Source organism: Lepidochelys kempii, chromosome 7, assembly GCF_965140285.1.
Source record: "Lepidochelys kempii isolate rLepKem1 chromosome 7, rLepKem1.hap1, whole genome shotgun sequence".
NCBI lineage: Eukaryota > Metazoa > Chordata > Testudines > Cheloniidae > Lepidochelys > Lepidochelys kempii.
In genome coordinates, this window is record NC_136386.1 from 108,876,174 (window position 1) to 108,890,001 (window position 13,828).

The 13,828-nt window shown below is 42.7% G+C and overlaps 2 protein-coding genes across 8 annotated transcripts in view; one reads left to right on the plus strand and one right to left on the minus strand.

Moving 5' to 3' along the window:
• The first annotated feature begins 1,483 nt into the window (after nt 1–1,483).
• Nucleotides 1,484–5,979, plus strand: LOC144930772 (uncharacterized). Its single transcript, XM_078853946.1, has 2 exons — nt 1,484–1,624; nt 5,163–5,979. Exons 1-2 carry the CDS (start codon nt 1,541–1,543, stop codon nt 5,640–5,642), a joined length of 564 nt encoding a protein of 187 aa, XP_078710072.1. The 5' UTR covers nt 1,484–1,540; the 3' UTR covers nt 5,643–5,979.
• A 5,529-nt stretch (nt 5,980–11,508) lies between these two features.
• Nucleotides 11,509–13,828, minus strand: part of GRK5 (G protein-coupled receptor kinase 5) — a 223,558-nt gene continuing 221,238 nt past the window's right edge. For 6 of the 7 annotated variants that reach the window (XM_078853867.1, XM_078853871.1, XM_078853872.1 and 3 more), the window contains one exon: nt 11,509–12,426. In XM_078853867.1, the coding sequence (XP_078709993.1) occupies nt 12,331–12,426 (96 nt within the window). In that variant the 3' untranslated portion in view covers nt 11,509–12,330. The remainder of the gene's footprint in view (nt 12,427–13,828) is intronic. The other variant, XR_012160063.2, reaches the window with a different exon arrangement.

Genomic DNA, 13,828 nt, shown 5'->3' on the forward strand with positions numbered 1-13,828 from the left:
AATGTATATTTCTAACAAGCCTTAAGTGCATGAACTTATTTAAAATACCAAACCTAAATAAACACCCAATCTGAGGTAGCTAGATAATCACATTCCTCCAAGGCTATAAACCTTAGCTGGTGTAAAATGGTGTAGCTTCACTGACTTTTGACATTGAGATGCTGGCCACAAGTGTTCAGAGGAGACTGGAAGGGCCGACGTGAGCTCTGACCGACAGTGCAATTGAATTTCATTGTTCAGGGCTCTCCGAGGAGACTGCTGTGCATCTAGTTACCAAACATCCAAAGGTAGCAAGCCGAATGCAACTAGCGCATGTGGGAGAAAGAAGGTCTCTCAGTGGGTTTATTATAGAGCAATATCAACACCTCGAGTTGAACATGCGCATATACATATACACAGCTACATTGTCTGTATCCACACACACACACACCTATATATGCACAGTTCTACAGGAGGCCATTAATATGCAAACTTGTTGGGATTTAGTCACACCGAAACCCCAGATCTGTTTCCCCTCCTGCTTTTTGTCTATTTAGATTGTAAGTTCTTCAGGGAAAGGAATATCTCTTACTATGAGTATGGACAGTGCCTGGCTTAACGGGGCCTCCATCTTGCTTGAGGCCTCTAGCTACTAGTTTAAGAATGTTAATTTATTGGCACTCTAGCCCTCCATGCACACACAGTGGTCCAGCCCCGCAAACAATGGGGAAGTTTGGATTCAGGTCAGAATTTTAGGACCTACGTCTACCCTTAATGAGGAGCCCTAATGGCCCTTGATTTCTTGGGAAGAACTTTACATTACAGTTATTTATACTGTACTTCTTGACCTCTCGGTTAATAGGACTCACATTCTCGTATAGCTCTCTTAGAAAAAGATCTTAACGTTTTGCTAATCTGGAGGTAAAGATGTGATCCGAAAGGCAGTGATCTGTCTGCACTGATGTCATGCAAGTGCATCAGCACCCTCTTTGCACATGCTGCCTGTTGAGTCCCTCTAATTGCTCTCACGTCCGCAGTCACATCAGGTTATATGATGTGACAGCAAGGGGACTTTTAATGCCAGAAGGCAGAGCTTTCCTAATCCCTGCAAATTCCCCAACACCTAAACCCCTCCTGCATTGGTGGCTTGGCTTTCCTGACCCACCATGGACAGCTTTCAGCTGATAAATACAGCATCTGCGGCTGGGGTGGGTTTCAAACCTCCCAGAGCACCAAAGACACTGCTTGTCTGTGACCTCTACGAGTTCAGACCAGCAAATGCTTTACTACTTCACTTTAGCCATTCACTGGAGCTCAGCATTACAGCTTGTCAGGGACTTAGCTGCGCTTTTAAATGATTACGAGTTAGGTGAAAGCTAGGGAAATAATTTATTTCAGAATACAAACCACATCTAAGGTCTGGAACTGGGCTGAAATGGAGCTGTCTGACTCAAGAATATGCCTGAGAACTTGTCCTGTTAAAGACTGTAGAGTATTAGATTTCGGTGAAAAGCCAACCGATCCAGGACAATTCCATCTCTCCAGGAGCCGCTCTCGAAGGATGATGGCACGGAGACGGTCTAATAGTATCAGCATGTGCCCCTTACCCAGTATTCCAGAGTACCCGGGCTTCCAGGACATTAAGGTCTGTATGCAACAAGTCTTTTTGCAGTATACGGTAACTATTGTTATGAAGTCAGCTATGTTTCTATTACAATTGCTTTTGCACATCCTGGGGAGTTTATATGCTATTGTGATCTGGGATGAATCTTGATATGGAAGTGCTGAACCTGCAAGGGTTTTCACCACATAGCTCATACTCAAGTTAGCCATTTTTAAAAGGTAAGCATGAGGGGGAACGATGTCATGTCCTTTTAAACATTCTCATTTGAGACCTAATGTGATTCATGCAGGCATCATTATTTTGATTGCCCTCTTCCAGAAAAAAATGATGAATTATTAGCAGTCAAAAATTGGCTGACTTGCATAGACTGCAAGTATTTCCCCCTGTATTTCAGTTTGCATTACATAATACCGAATATACTTCACCCATCACCGTACGTTGGGGTGACTCCAAAGGGCAATAAGCCACATACTGGAGGCAGAAAGTGCTACAAAGAGATCCTTACAACAGGGGGTAATGTAATGATTCTTGAATTCTGGTCTCAACTCAGACACTGATTTCCTGTGCAATCTTGCATGAATCACTTAACCTCGCTGTGCCCTTTTTGCAGTACTGTAAAATGGGTTTAAATAATATTTTCCTAGACCACAGGGATGTTGCAAAGCCTCATTCACAATTGCAAAATACTTTGTCATCCTTGACTGAAAGGGTGATTTTACCCGTATAATGGTTAGTACTTTCAGATTGGTTAAAAGCTATAGCGTTCTGTGGTGCAATTCAAACCAGTGAGGAGCTGTGTCACCACTTGCCCTGCAACCTGGGGTGCCTCACAATACTTTGCCGCTATAGCTCCCCATCTGGGCTCCTCACAAACAGGTCATGCCCTGACTGTCTATAGCCACAGCCCGGGTACAACAGCTATGACTCCAACAGCCTGTCAGCAACCCACCAGCCACACTGTGGTATCCAGAAGCCTTTGTTACTATTCGCAAAGTTACCCCAAAACACTCCCAGTCCTGAATCCCCCCCACACACAAAAAAACGTGTTTTGCACTATCTAGTCCTCACCTGGACAGTCCAGATATACTAGGTCCTGTGCACCTCTAAGGGGATCAATATACAACAGTGCTACCTTAAAGTTACGCAAACAATTCACAACACTGGATGAGTTTTAATTAAAGAATAAAACAAGTTTGTTTAACTATAAAGAGAGAGATTTTAAGTGAGTACAAGTAATGAGGCATTAAAATCAGAACTGGTTACAAGAAAAATAAAGATAAAATGCTTTCTAAACTTAACAAACTAGACTTGGTTCAAGGTGAAGTTTTTACCACCTGTTTTCAATTCATTGCTGCCAAAATCTCAGACTACGCTCTGGTCCCAAAGCCCACATGCTGTTTCTTTCTGCTTGTTAGGTGGAAAAGAAAGATGGATAAGGAGAGAGAACTTGGGGTGTTTTCTAGTTGCCACCCTTTGAAATGCATTTTTCTGAGATAAAGTTCTTTGCAGCTGAGAGCAGAGAGACATGGAGTCTGGTGCAGGAGAGGTTTTATGCTGTTGCTTGCTGAGATGCAGATCTGTTTGTTTCTGTCCCCCTTTCTTGCCAAAGAGTGGCCCCTTGATTGGTGATGGCCCATCAGCTTTCATGACACCTGGCTAGAGGTGTCAACTTGTCCTTTGGTTATGAGCTGCTTGACCAATTTTGCCTAAATGGGGCTTCATTAGTTTCAACATGTGCCACCCACATCATCCGGGTGGGGTGGAATTCATAACTTTACATAGAATGTTGCTACATACATTCTACTATGACATTTTTGACCAGCAAGTTATTATTTTTCAAATGATACCTTACAAGGCATATTTTGTACAAAGATTATTACAATAGTGCATAGGGTATGAATGCAGGGTTCATTCCATCACAAAAACAAAACTCAATAAAGAAACTGAAGAAAAATAAAGTTCTCTATTCAAGCCAAACTGCAAAGATATTTTCCAGAAAAGGCTCAACCAAATGCTAATTTGATCAATTGAAGGAGCTAGTGCTCTATGCGGGGCTGGTGCATGCTAGGATGTCTTGGGGCTGATGGCAGGAAGTTAGCAATTGAAGAGCAGTAACTTTGGGAACCCACAATACAATATATAAGTAAATGACACATTAAACGTTGGTGAAATCTCAGCTAATACTCTTTGGCCCTAATCCAGTTCCCTCTAAATCAATAGAAAGTCTCCCACTGAAGTCAACGGGGGTTGGATCAGGCCCTTTGTTTGTCTATTCAGCAGCTCAGATAGCAAATTGTTTAGTTACCAAGGCGATAGGCACCTTAGAAATACCTATGATAGGGAAGGAAGAAAAAGCTCCATGCACAACTATGAGGCTATATAAAATAATAATAATTAGCATGATAGTTTTGGATCATGTAATTAAATCACAATGTGCAAACTGTAATTCTTGTTATAATAAACCTCAATTCATAGCTAAGTTACTTTGTGAAAAATAATAAAAAAAGATTTCTTAGAAGAGGCATCCATTTTACTGCAGTTGTGGAAAACTGCAGCAGCCATAAGCTATGAACATGTGAACAAGATAAAACTGATGGAGCTAGATTGGTACAAGAAGGAAAAGGGTAAAAAAATATAAAAAAATTAGGAATGGATGTAATGAATGTCATTGATGGATAAAGAATCATTGACAAAACTAAAAGAAAAGGAGGACTTGTGGCACCTTAGGGACTAACAAACCACAAGTCCTCCTGTTCTTTTTGCGAACACAGACTAACACAGCTGCTACTCTGAAACCTGTCAATATGCGTGACAAAACTAAAGCATCTTTTGTGATTCTTTTCATATCTTGTACTATTTTATAAAACATCTAACTTACAAATAGTCAAACAGTTGTTAGAGAGATGGGGAGGGAATAGAATGACAATGACTAAGTAAAAGTATTACAGATAACCCAATACTATTCAGAATCCCTTCACTGTGTCCCATTCTACAGTGTGATATTTAAAGGATTCGTGTGGAACAGGTGGACATAGATATAAATAGCTTTTGATCCATAGTGGCCTTCTTTTCAAAGGAAGCCAATGACTGTGATTTCCAATGTGACTTAGGAGCTTTAGATGCTCAAATCCCACTAAAGGGGAATTGTGCATCTAAATCACAACCAGTGGGAGACACTCAGCACTTCCAAACTTCAGACAAATAGATGTGTTCTAGTTGTGGGCCTGACCCAAAAGCCTAGATCCAAACAAACTTGATCTTTAGGGAAACCACCATCTCTGTTGTAGGCTGAACCAAAACCCTAGATCCAAGCACCCTTGGAACTTTGTGCTATTTTATATTACATTTGTATTTCAATAGCATCCAGAGGTCCCAGTCAGATTCACAGCCCCATTGTGTCAGTTGTTGTAGAAATATGCAGACATAGACCCTGCTACAAAAAGCGTGTTCCCAAGTATTTATGTTGCTGACATTTTGCAATGCATATTGCTTTTGCTAGCATGAAACTGAACAAAAGGCAGGTTTTAATTCAGATTTTATTTGCCTGTGTTTTAAATAGTTATCAAGGAGCTATTCTAGAACTTCAGACTTCAGCATGGCTTTCCAGGAGCTAGGAAGAAAGAGAAATGGCCCAGTGCTAAGGGTTGAAAACCCTACAAATATAAAATCTTTGGGCCAAAACAGCTTCCAGGTCCACGGCATGGGCAAATCCTTGGGAAACTACTTCATCAAAGGTCACCGCAAAACCAACAGCGGTTTCTATGACAAGACTTTGCAAGAGTACTTCAATGAGAGGCTCATGGAGCTCAGGAACTATGAAACCAAGAGGTCTAATAGACTGTCCAAAGGATATCCTGATGAGAATGAGCAACCCAACATCACCAACAGGGGATTAAGGCGCAGAAGTAGCTGCAGTGCGGTGATGCTGACCAGTCACATGAAGGAGACTGAAGAGTCCTGCAATGTGGCAAATCAAGCCAATGAACCAGTGATAGAGTGTGAGGACCATGGGGAAACCCACAATGTCCTGGATTTCTAAAGAGTGATGACTTGGATATTTTGACTATGAATATTAATGCTCCGTTAGAAACGTTTGTGTGGAGGAAGTGACATTGGAGCTGATAGCGGCTACTACTGCAACCGTGAAAAGCAAAAAGAATTACTATTGTTCATCACTACTCTGATCAACGGAGCTTTCTTGTACCAATCAGTACCTTGAATATGTTTGTTTGTGGATAAAAATGTTATATGGTATTATGTTTTTGCTCGATCTTGTATGTCTTTGCCGTCAGTTACTGGTGGCAGGTGGCTAGGACTAGAGGAGGCTCAGCACTCCCCTTCCCCTCCCCAATCTTTCAGTCCTACTCAGCCGGCCAGGGCCCACATTAGGCAGTGTCAGGACCAGGAAGGGAGCAGAGGGAGGGTCCCACCTGTGTGTGGATGTGGATGTAATGTTACATTGTGGTGGGCTCCCACAAGAGCCAGTGAGCCAGAGTGGGGAGTCTGCTAGGCACAGCCCCATGCACAGGGGCTGACTCTGCCTCCCTCCCCCGCAGTGATGCCCCCTTGTCAGCCAGAGCACTTTGTGAGAGGGAGCCAGGGACCCTCAGGCACTGGGCCAACCATGCACCCCCTTCCCCAAGTCATACACATGCTCCATCTGGGGGCCAGGGATCCGGTATCCCAGGCTATGGGGATGTCCACATCCTCCACATGGACCTGTGTGAGTGCTGGCGAGGGAGCCAGGCCCTGCTGGGTCTATTAGCACCAGCCCCACTTGGACAGCTCCCCAGAACTAACCGAACTGGGGAGGATCCCTGGAGCCAGGGAGCACAAGGTGGGTCTCCTGCACAACTCCCCGCTGGCCCAGGAGGTTGGTGGCCCAGCTCAGGGTTGGAGGCTGGATAGAGCTATTGCAATAGTGCTGCCCATGGATGGGGCCCAATAGGGGCAGGGCAGGCTCCCTGCATCCAGCAGGGTGCAGCTCCACCAGGTCTGCCCTTCCCAGTGTCCTCCCTTGTCACTAAAGGAGAAAGTGGGGGAGGGAATCCAGGGCGGTTCAGGCTTCCTAGGAAAACGCTGAGGAGAGGCCTGGCCAACCCATCCTCAGTGCCCAGCTGGCGGGCCCTTTCCTCCTGTCTCTCCCTCCCCACAACACCATCAGGCTGCAGCGACCTGCCCAAGTGCTGTCCCTGGCTGCAAGCCTCAGCACACGGGGCTACCCCCCTGTTACTGTAGCATATTGTTTATATTCGTCACTTAACTGTCGAATAGCAACAGTCGAATTTTTTGGTTATGCAAAACTTCAGTAGCTTTTTCTGTGATGCACTGAACAAGTATCAAGTCCAAGCAAAGTAATTATTGCAGACCTACAATAAGTATTTCTGACTTTGGTGACTCTGGCAATAAATTTCTTACTACAATTTTGATTTGGCTCAATGTTTCTCTGTTTGTTTTTATCTTTTGAATGTTGTAGTGAATGTACAGGTAAGTGGAGGTGGTGGAATTAAATAATGATGGGACCAATATGTAAGTTTACCTTTGAAAAAAGATCAATAGTTAGACTAGCCTACATCTTCTGACAAAAACCCCTGCACAGAAGTGTGCATGTATTTACACCAACTGGAATTTGAGCATTTGCTGATGGTTTTCATATTATAAAATGGGGGAGAATAAGGAGGGAGATTGGCCTGGTTAAAAGACTGGGGGCAGTCTGGGTCAGAAGCAGAAAGAGAAGCTGGAGTGGGGGAAACGGTGAGAGTGGGAGAGATTGTGGGGGAGGAAGAAGGAGCAATTGCTTCTTTCTTTATCACGATCCCAAATCTCTCTCGCGGTCTCCCTCCATCAACCCTGACCCTCTAAAAAGCACTGCTTAATTCTCCTGCACCAAACAGTTAACCATTCCCTGCACCCCCGCAATGATTCCTGCCCTGCCTCTGCCCCAATCCCATCCCCTCATATCCCAATGAACCTTGCCCCCGCAATGAATCCCACTCTTCATACTCCAGTGAAGTCTGCCCCCACCCGCCCCCACGCCCCACTCCCCAGTGAAGCCCACCTTTCATGGCCCAGTGACCCCTGCCCCAGTCTAAGCTTCCCCTGATCCCAACCACACACCTGCCTGTCGAGTTGCTGCCCCAGTCCTGTTGCTCTCCGGGCACTGGGCCTTGGTGATCCATCTGCAGATGCTCTGCTCCCTCACACCGCAGCTGAGTCTGACTGAGGTCAGAGGGGGGTAAGGCATGGTGCAGGAGGTTAGTCACCTTCCTTCTGCTTCTCCTCCACCCCCCCGGCCCCGTTCTCTCGTCCTGCCCAGTCACTGGCTTCTTGCTCAGCCAATCCCAGTTCCGTAGCAAGTCCTTGTCTTCAGTCTCTTTGGCCAGCCAGTCCCAGTTCTCCCAACACCTTCTTCTATCTAAATTTCCCCTCCCAACCCACTGGTGCCTAGTTCTGGTCTCCCTTTCAGGCTTCTCCTCTAACCTAAGTCTCCCTCAACCCCTCCTTTCCCTCCCTGGTTTCTTGTCCAAATCGCTTTACTCAGCCTGTGTCAGTTTGTCCTTTGCATCCCATTTCCATGTCAACTCCCTATCCCTCTCCCTCACCGTGGTTCCAGTTTGCACAGCCAGCCAGTCCCCAGTTTCCCCTGGCTCCTTGTCTGATTTCAATGTTCCCCCTCCCCGAGGGAGCTGACCACTAACATACCTTTCCAGCAGGCACCAAATACCACTACTTCTCTTGAATTTGAAATGTAATTTCCTAGTGTTTTGCTTGAATTAAAAAGCAGAAATTCTGCAAAGGTCAAAAGACTAAAAAAAGTTTTTTTAACAACCATAATTTGCAAGGAAGCACTGTTATTTTGAGGACTGGATCAATTCTGCATGCTTACTTTACCATCTATAGCCTATTTAATGCTTCCAAGCTGAGACTTGTAGCATTTCTCTTTCTAGTTTGTCAGGTAAAGCATAGTACAGTGGTGATTATGTTACTAATAAATAGTACTCTACTTATGCTACTGAGGGGGAAAAGATGAGTTAATTTTTAATGGCCTAAGGGTTTTATTTTGAACTTAATCATGTGCCACCTATAAAAAAATAAGCAGAATAATTTAGTCCCCAAGCTTGTGACTGACTCCATCTGGGCAGCCCCTTGTGCCTGCACAGAGCCCCATTGATTTTGGCTGCAGGATCTGGGCCTTATGTAATACTTTCCATCTCCAAAGCCTTTTCCGGGCATTAAAAATTATAATTTTATTTAATTTGCTTCTTTTTAAATCATGTGAGTGATGAGGGTATTCTGCCAGTGGTCTGTACATAGCTTGAGAGAAACTTGCCTGGTATATTAGGAAAATTCCAGGAAAGGTTATCAGAGGCAAAGCATAAAACAACCCAAGAAATTTACTGAAAAGATCATATGACACATGACTTCTAAACTTTTTATAATTGCAGGAAAATTGGTTGAATGGATGTGAGCAGGTCAGTGTCAATGTAAAGCTGCAGGACCTGAATTTACACAGTTGATCACCTTACATTTTACTGAGCTTGGCAGTTTGACAAGGCTGCTACTTTACCCAGTTTCATAGACTCTAAGGCCAGAAGGGACCATTGTGATCGTGTAGTGTGACCTCTTGTACAATACAAGCCACAGAGCTTCTCCAAAATCATTCCTACAGCAGGGCTTTTTGAAAAAAAGTTTCCAATCTTGATTAAAAATTTATCTGTGATGGAGACTCTGCCACGACCCTTGGTAAATTGCTTCAATGGTGACTTATTCTCACTGTTCATATGCCTTATTTCCAGTCTGAATGTATCTAGCTTCACCTTCTGGCCGTTGGATCATGTTATACTTTTCTCTATTAGATAAACCACTTTTGAGGAGTTCTTTCTTGGTACTTAGTGCAAACACTGTTTGCCATCAGCAGGTTCTCAGTTTTTCTTTACCCCTTTCTACAATATTTTTTTTTTTTTAAGAAAAGAAGTTGGAAAATACAAGAAAAATTTCACTCTGCTGGGTGGCAACTTGTTTGCACAGTTTACTGGTAAAGTTGCAGCTGAATGCAAAATTCCACTTTAGATGCACGAAGTGCACGGCCGTGAAAAGTGTATTTTGATTTTTCTGCCTACAAACACTCCCTCCCCAACCAATGGAAATTTAAGCAAGGCCAGAGTTTTGTAGGTCTCGTAAAACACGTCATGATGAAGTCTAAATAAAATCTTTCTCTATCAGCCTCTGTATCACCCACACTGTCCCCTCCTCTGGGAACTATCATGCCCATTTTAAGGTCCCCTAAGCTTGTGAGGACCTTAAAACACCAGTCGTGTTTGTTGGGAGTTTGTATTGCATTGTGCATCAGGAAAAGGAAGTGGGTAACATGGGAAACAAATTTGGCCAGTTCTTTGTGAGAGTGCGAAATTTCATGAAGCAAATCAGAATGTCCATTCATTTTTGAATGCAACCACCTTCCTTTGTATCCTTGGCCAGTCATGCAATTTAATGTGGGATCTTGTTCCATGATCCTATTCCTTTTAAAGATTTTAGTACCATAGAGCATCTGGTAGTTTTTATTTCACCTCAGAAAGTCTGTATGAGAGGTACTGTGGGGAGAATGAGGTCAGTTATTGTCATCTTCGCAGTACAAGATAAAAGGCCAGTTTTTCTGCCCTGTGTAGGTTACACCAGTGCAAAGTTGATATTAATTGCAGACCATTCTGATAGTGTGTTCCACCCACTTTGCACTCAATTGGGACAGGGACAGTGGGACTACACAAGGTGTAAAGTAGTGGTGCATCAGCACAAGAGGGTCTGAGTCTTTTCTCACTCACAAAAGAGTAAATCAGAAGTGAGAGTACAATCAAGTCCAGAAAATTCTTTTGAAAAGGCACTTGCAGCAAAGGTTGTCAAGGTAACAGCTTTTCAGGGTGCTTAATAATATAAAATAATAAGCACTTACACAACTCTTTGCAGCTCCAAAGCACATTAATTCTCCCAATATTCCTATGAGATATGTGAAGAGCATCATCCCCATTTCACAAATATGGTGAAGCCACAGTAGAGAAGTTAAATGACTTGTCCATGGCCACACAGTGAGTCAGTGGCAGAGCTGATAGGGAATTTAAGAATTCCTTGCTCCTGGTTCCATCCAGAGGGAGATTCATCTGGAGGGCAGACTAGGGTCTTTTCTTCACTGCAGTGTAGCTCAAGGGATAGCTTGAGTTTTGGCCCTAATCTGATTTTCGTGGTCAAGTAATGCTGATGCTTAAGCTACTTGAGAGGAGTTAACTCAAGGGTTGATACCCCAAGCCAATACTGCAGTGAAGAAAAGCTCTTGATGACTGTCATGATGCCTTCTTTAAAGTCTTTGTATCTAGTCTCCTGCCCAGTTTATTAGGCCATTCTGCCTTGTTCCATGCTGGCCATGTCACATAATTGTTTGGAGGCTTTGTGAATATGAACATGACTGAGGACTTGTATACACTGGATTTTTTAGTCACTGGATAGCAACACTGGCCTTGCCATACCAGTGCAAGCCTCTAGTATAGACACGCCCCACTAGTTCAAGTCCTGGTTGACACCATGGGGTAAGCTGAACTAGTGCAAGTCATGGTTCAATCAGTAGTGCATGGTCACACTGATGCAGCTGCCCATGGCTAATAACCTCAGTGTAGACAAGGCCTAAGATTCTGACCTATGGTAGATCTACTAGCTGGAGAGGTGATGTGACAGAAAATATTATAATAAGACATATAAAGGCAGCAGATGTCCCAACAATGATCCTGCTCCCGCTGAAAGCAATGGTAACACTCCCATGAACTTCAGATGAAGCATTATCTGGCGCAATATGGGCTTATGTCCAATTAAAAAAAAAGAGGAAAAATGGATCAGAATGAGTAATTTTAATGTATTTAAATTAAAGAATTTATTTTTCTAAAAAAATCCCCAAACAAAACCAAAACAAAACAGTGGTTTGATCTAGATACAGCAGCACTGTGACATTATTAGACATTATGTACGAAGAATTCAAGCAGCCATAGAACACAGAAGCCATTATCTTCAGTAATAACCTCAAAATGAAACTAGTTTCATAAAACAATGTTAGAATCTCCCTGTAATAAAACAACAACAAAAAACCCTTTGGATACTAGAATGATTTTTTGTGTGTGTACAATGTCAACAGCCACTAGTTCTTCTAATTGAGAACATCTGCTTTAATTTATTACAAAACTGATTTGTTGACTGAATTATGAAAGACAACTTTAACATTTCTTTAGAAGTGTCTGTTCCCCTTACAGAGACTACAGTATTAGCAGTGCTTAAAAACATTTACTCCTGGATATGCTTTTCAAATTAGATCAGAATACTATTGTGTGTGTGTGTGTGTTAATACCAAAAGTGAATTTTAATTTTCGAAGCAGGTGAAAAGACTAGTCGTAATATGAAACTCTGCAGTTTTACAATTTAATCATTAGTCAGATATGGGCAAATACAAGATGGTTCATGAAATTTTTAGATCTATCTACATTGCTTGGAAATGCAAAATGAAGTTTTTACATCCTCCACCTTCAAAGGAAAGGCAAAAAGTTGAGTCTTTTAGATGAGTGTCCAGTATTTAAAAAGTGCAATCAAAGGAGATTGCACTCAACACATACAATATAACTCACATGGACTGGTTAATAAACACACTGAACAGCTGTGGAATGACAAGAATGGAAAATACATTTATAATCCAGGCACTATCTGACATGTTTCTTCTTTCCTGGTAGTGATGGTTCCTTGGGGGCCATTTGATTTCCAGAACGCCTGGGATTCCCTTTTGAAGTCCTTTGATCCTAGAAATGTGATAATCTCTTTAGTTTTCATAGATGGGCCAGTGAGTTTTCCCAACGTTTGTCCAACATGCATCATTCTGATTTTACACAGCATTTCAGTTATTCAGTATCTAGGAATTCTGTCACATGTGGAACAACTGTTCAGCAGGCAAAGAGAGATTTTGAAGTTTAACTGGTGATTATTTTTGTCCCCTCCCTCATAGACATTTGTTTTTAATATAAAAAGGGGAGGATCTTGAATGATTGCTATTACTGATTAGCTCTGAAACAAGGAAACGAACACTTTAAAGTCTATACTGTTAGCTCCGCAGGAGGTCTCGCTGCTGAAGCAAAGTGCATAAAATCTCAGCAGCTCAAAGGAACTAGGACAAACTATTCGAAAAAAATCATGAACCCTTATTTACGTGAGTCGTCTCACTGAAGTTACATAGGTAAGAGCTGCTAGATGAGGCTCAATTCATTCAAATCAAAAACAATTAATATTGATACTTAGCATTTTTTTTTTTTTTGGTCTAGAGACTTCTGAGTGCTTTCCGAAGGTGGCTAGGTTTCATTACTCCTTTTATCAGACCAGGGAAGCTGAGATGCTGGAAATGGCCCACCTGTTGATCACTTTAGATAAGCTATTACCAGCAGGACAGTGGGGTGGGAGGAGGTATTGTTTCATGATTTCTGTGTGTATATAAAGTCTGCTGCAGTTTCCACGGTAAACATCTGATGAAGTGAGCTGTAGCTCACGAAAGCTCATGCTCAAATAAATTGGTTAGTCTCTAAGGTGCCACAAGTCCTCCTTTTCTTTTTGCGAATACAGACTAACACGGCTGTTCCTCTGAAACCTGTCATAGGTTAATTTTGTTGCCACGGGCAAGACAGAGAATCAGTGGCTGGCTTAGGGATAGAACCCAGCACTCCTGACTCCAAGTATAAACAAACAAACAGGGGAAACCTGAGCCAGACACAAGGAGATCATCTTAAATCAAAAATCACTCTGCCACTGCCAATATAAGTAATACATTGTTTAAGAGTCTCTCAGCGTATGGCTCTTCCTTTATAAAAAACATCTGATAGTATTCTGCAGTAACAGACCCCAGCATGGCAGCTGATATTTGTATTCCTGCAGAGTAGAGGGGCTATTAGTACAGACTGCTGTTGGCTGGCTTTAAACATTCTCTTACAGCACTGCATAAAAGCTAATAGTTGTTCTCGCTAAAGGAGGTTGCTGTCCTCCTGACACATGGGAATTTGGAATGAATAGGATTTAACCCTGTTTCCTCGGCTTTAGCCTAAGGACACTCATTGCTATCATTATTTTTTAGATAGGTGGAGTTAGTGCTTGTGAGAGGTCTCAAACTGATAGCTCTGTTTAGCCACAGCTTCTCTTGCACTTCCCTGCTAATGGTTC

Bases quoted from the DNA above. Each gene is read 5' to 3' on its own strand.
- LOC144930772 (XM_078853946.1), top strand. From the start codon at position 1,541: ATGATGGCACGGAGACGGTCTAATAGTATCAGCATGTGCCCCTTACCC. The intron at 1,625-5,162 runs GTCTGTATGCAA...TGTTTTAAATAG, and splicing joins CGGGCTTCCAGGACATTAAG to TTATCAAGGAGCTATTCTAG.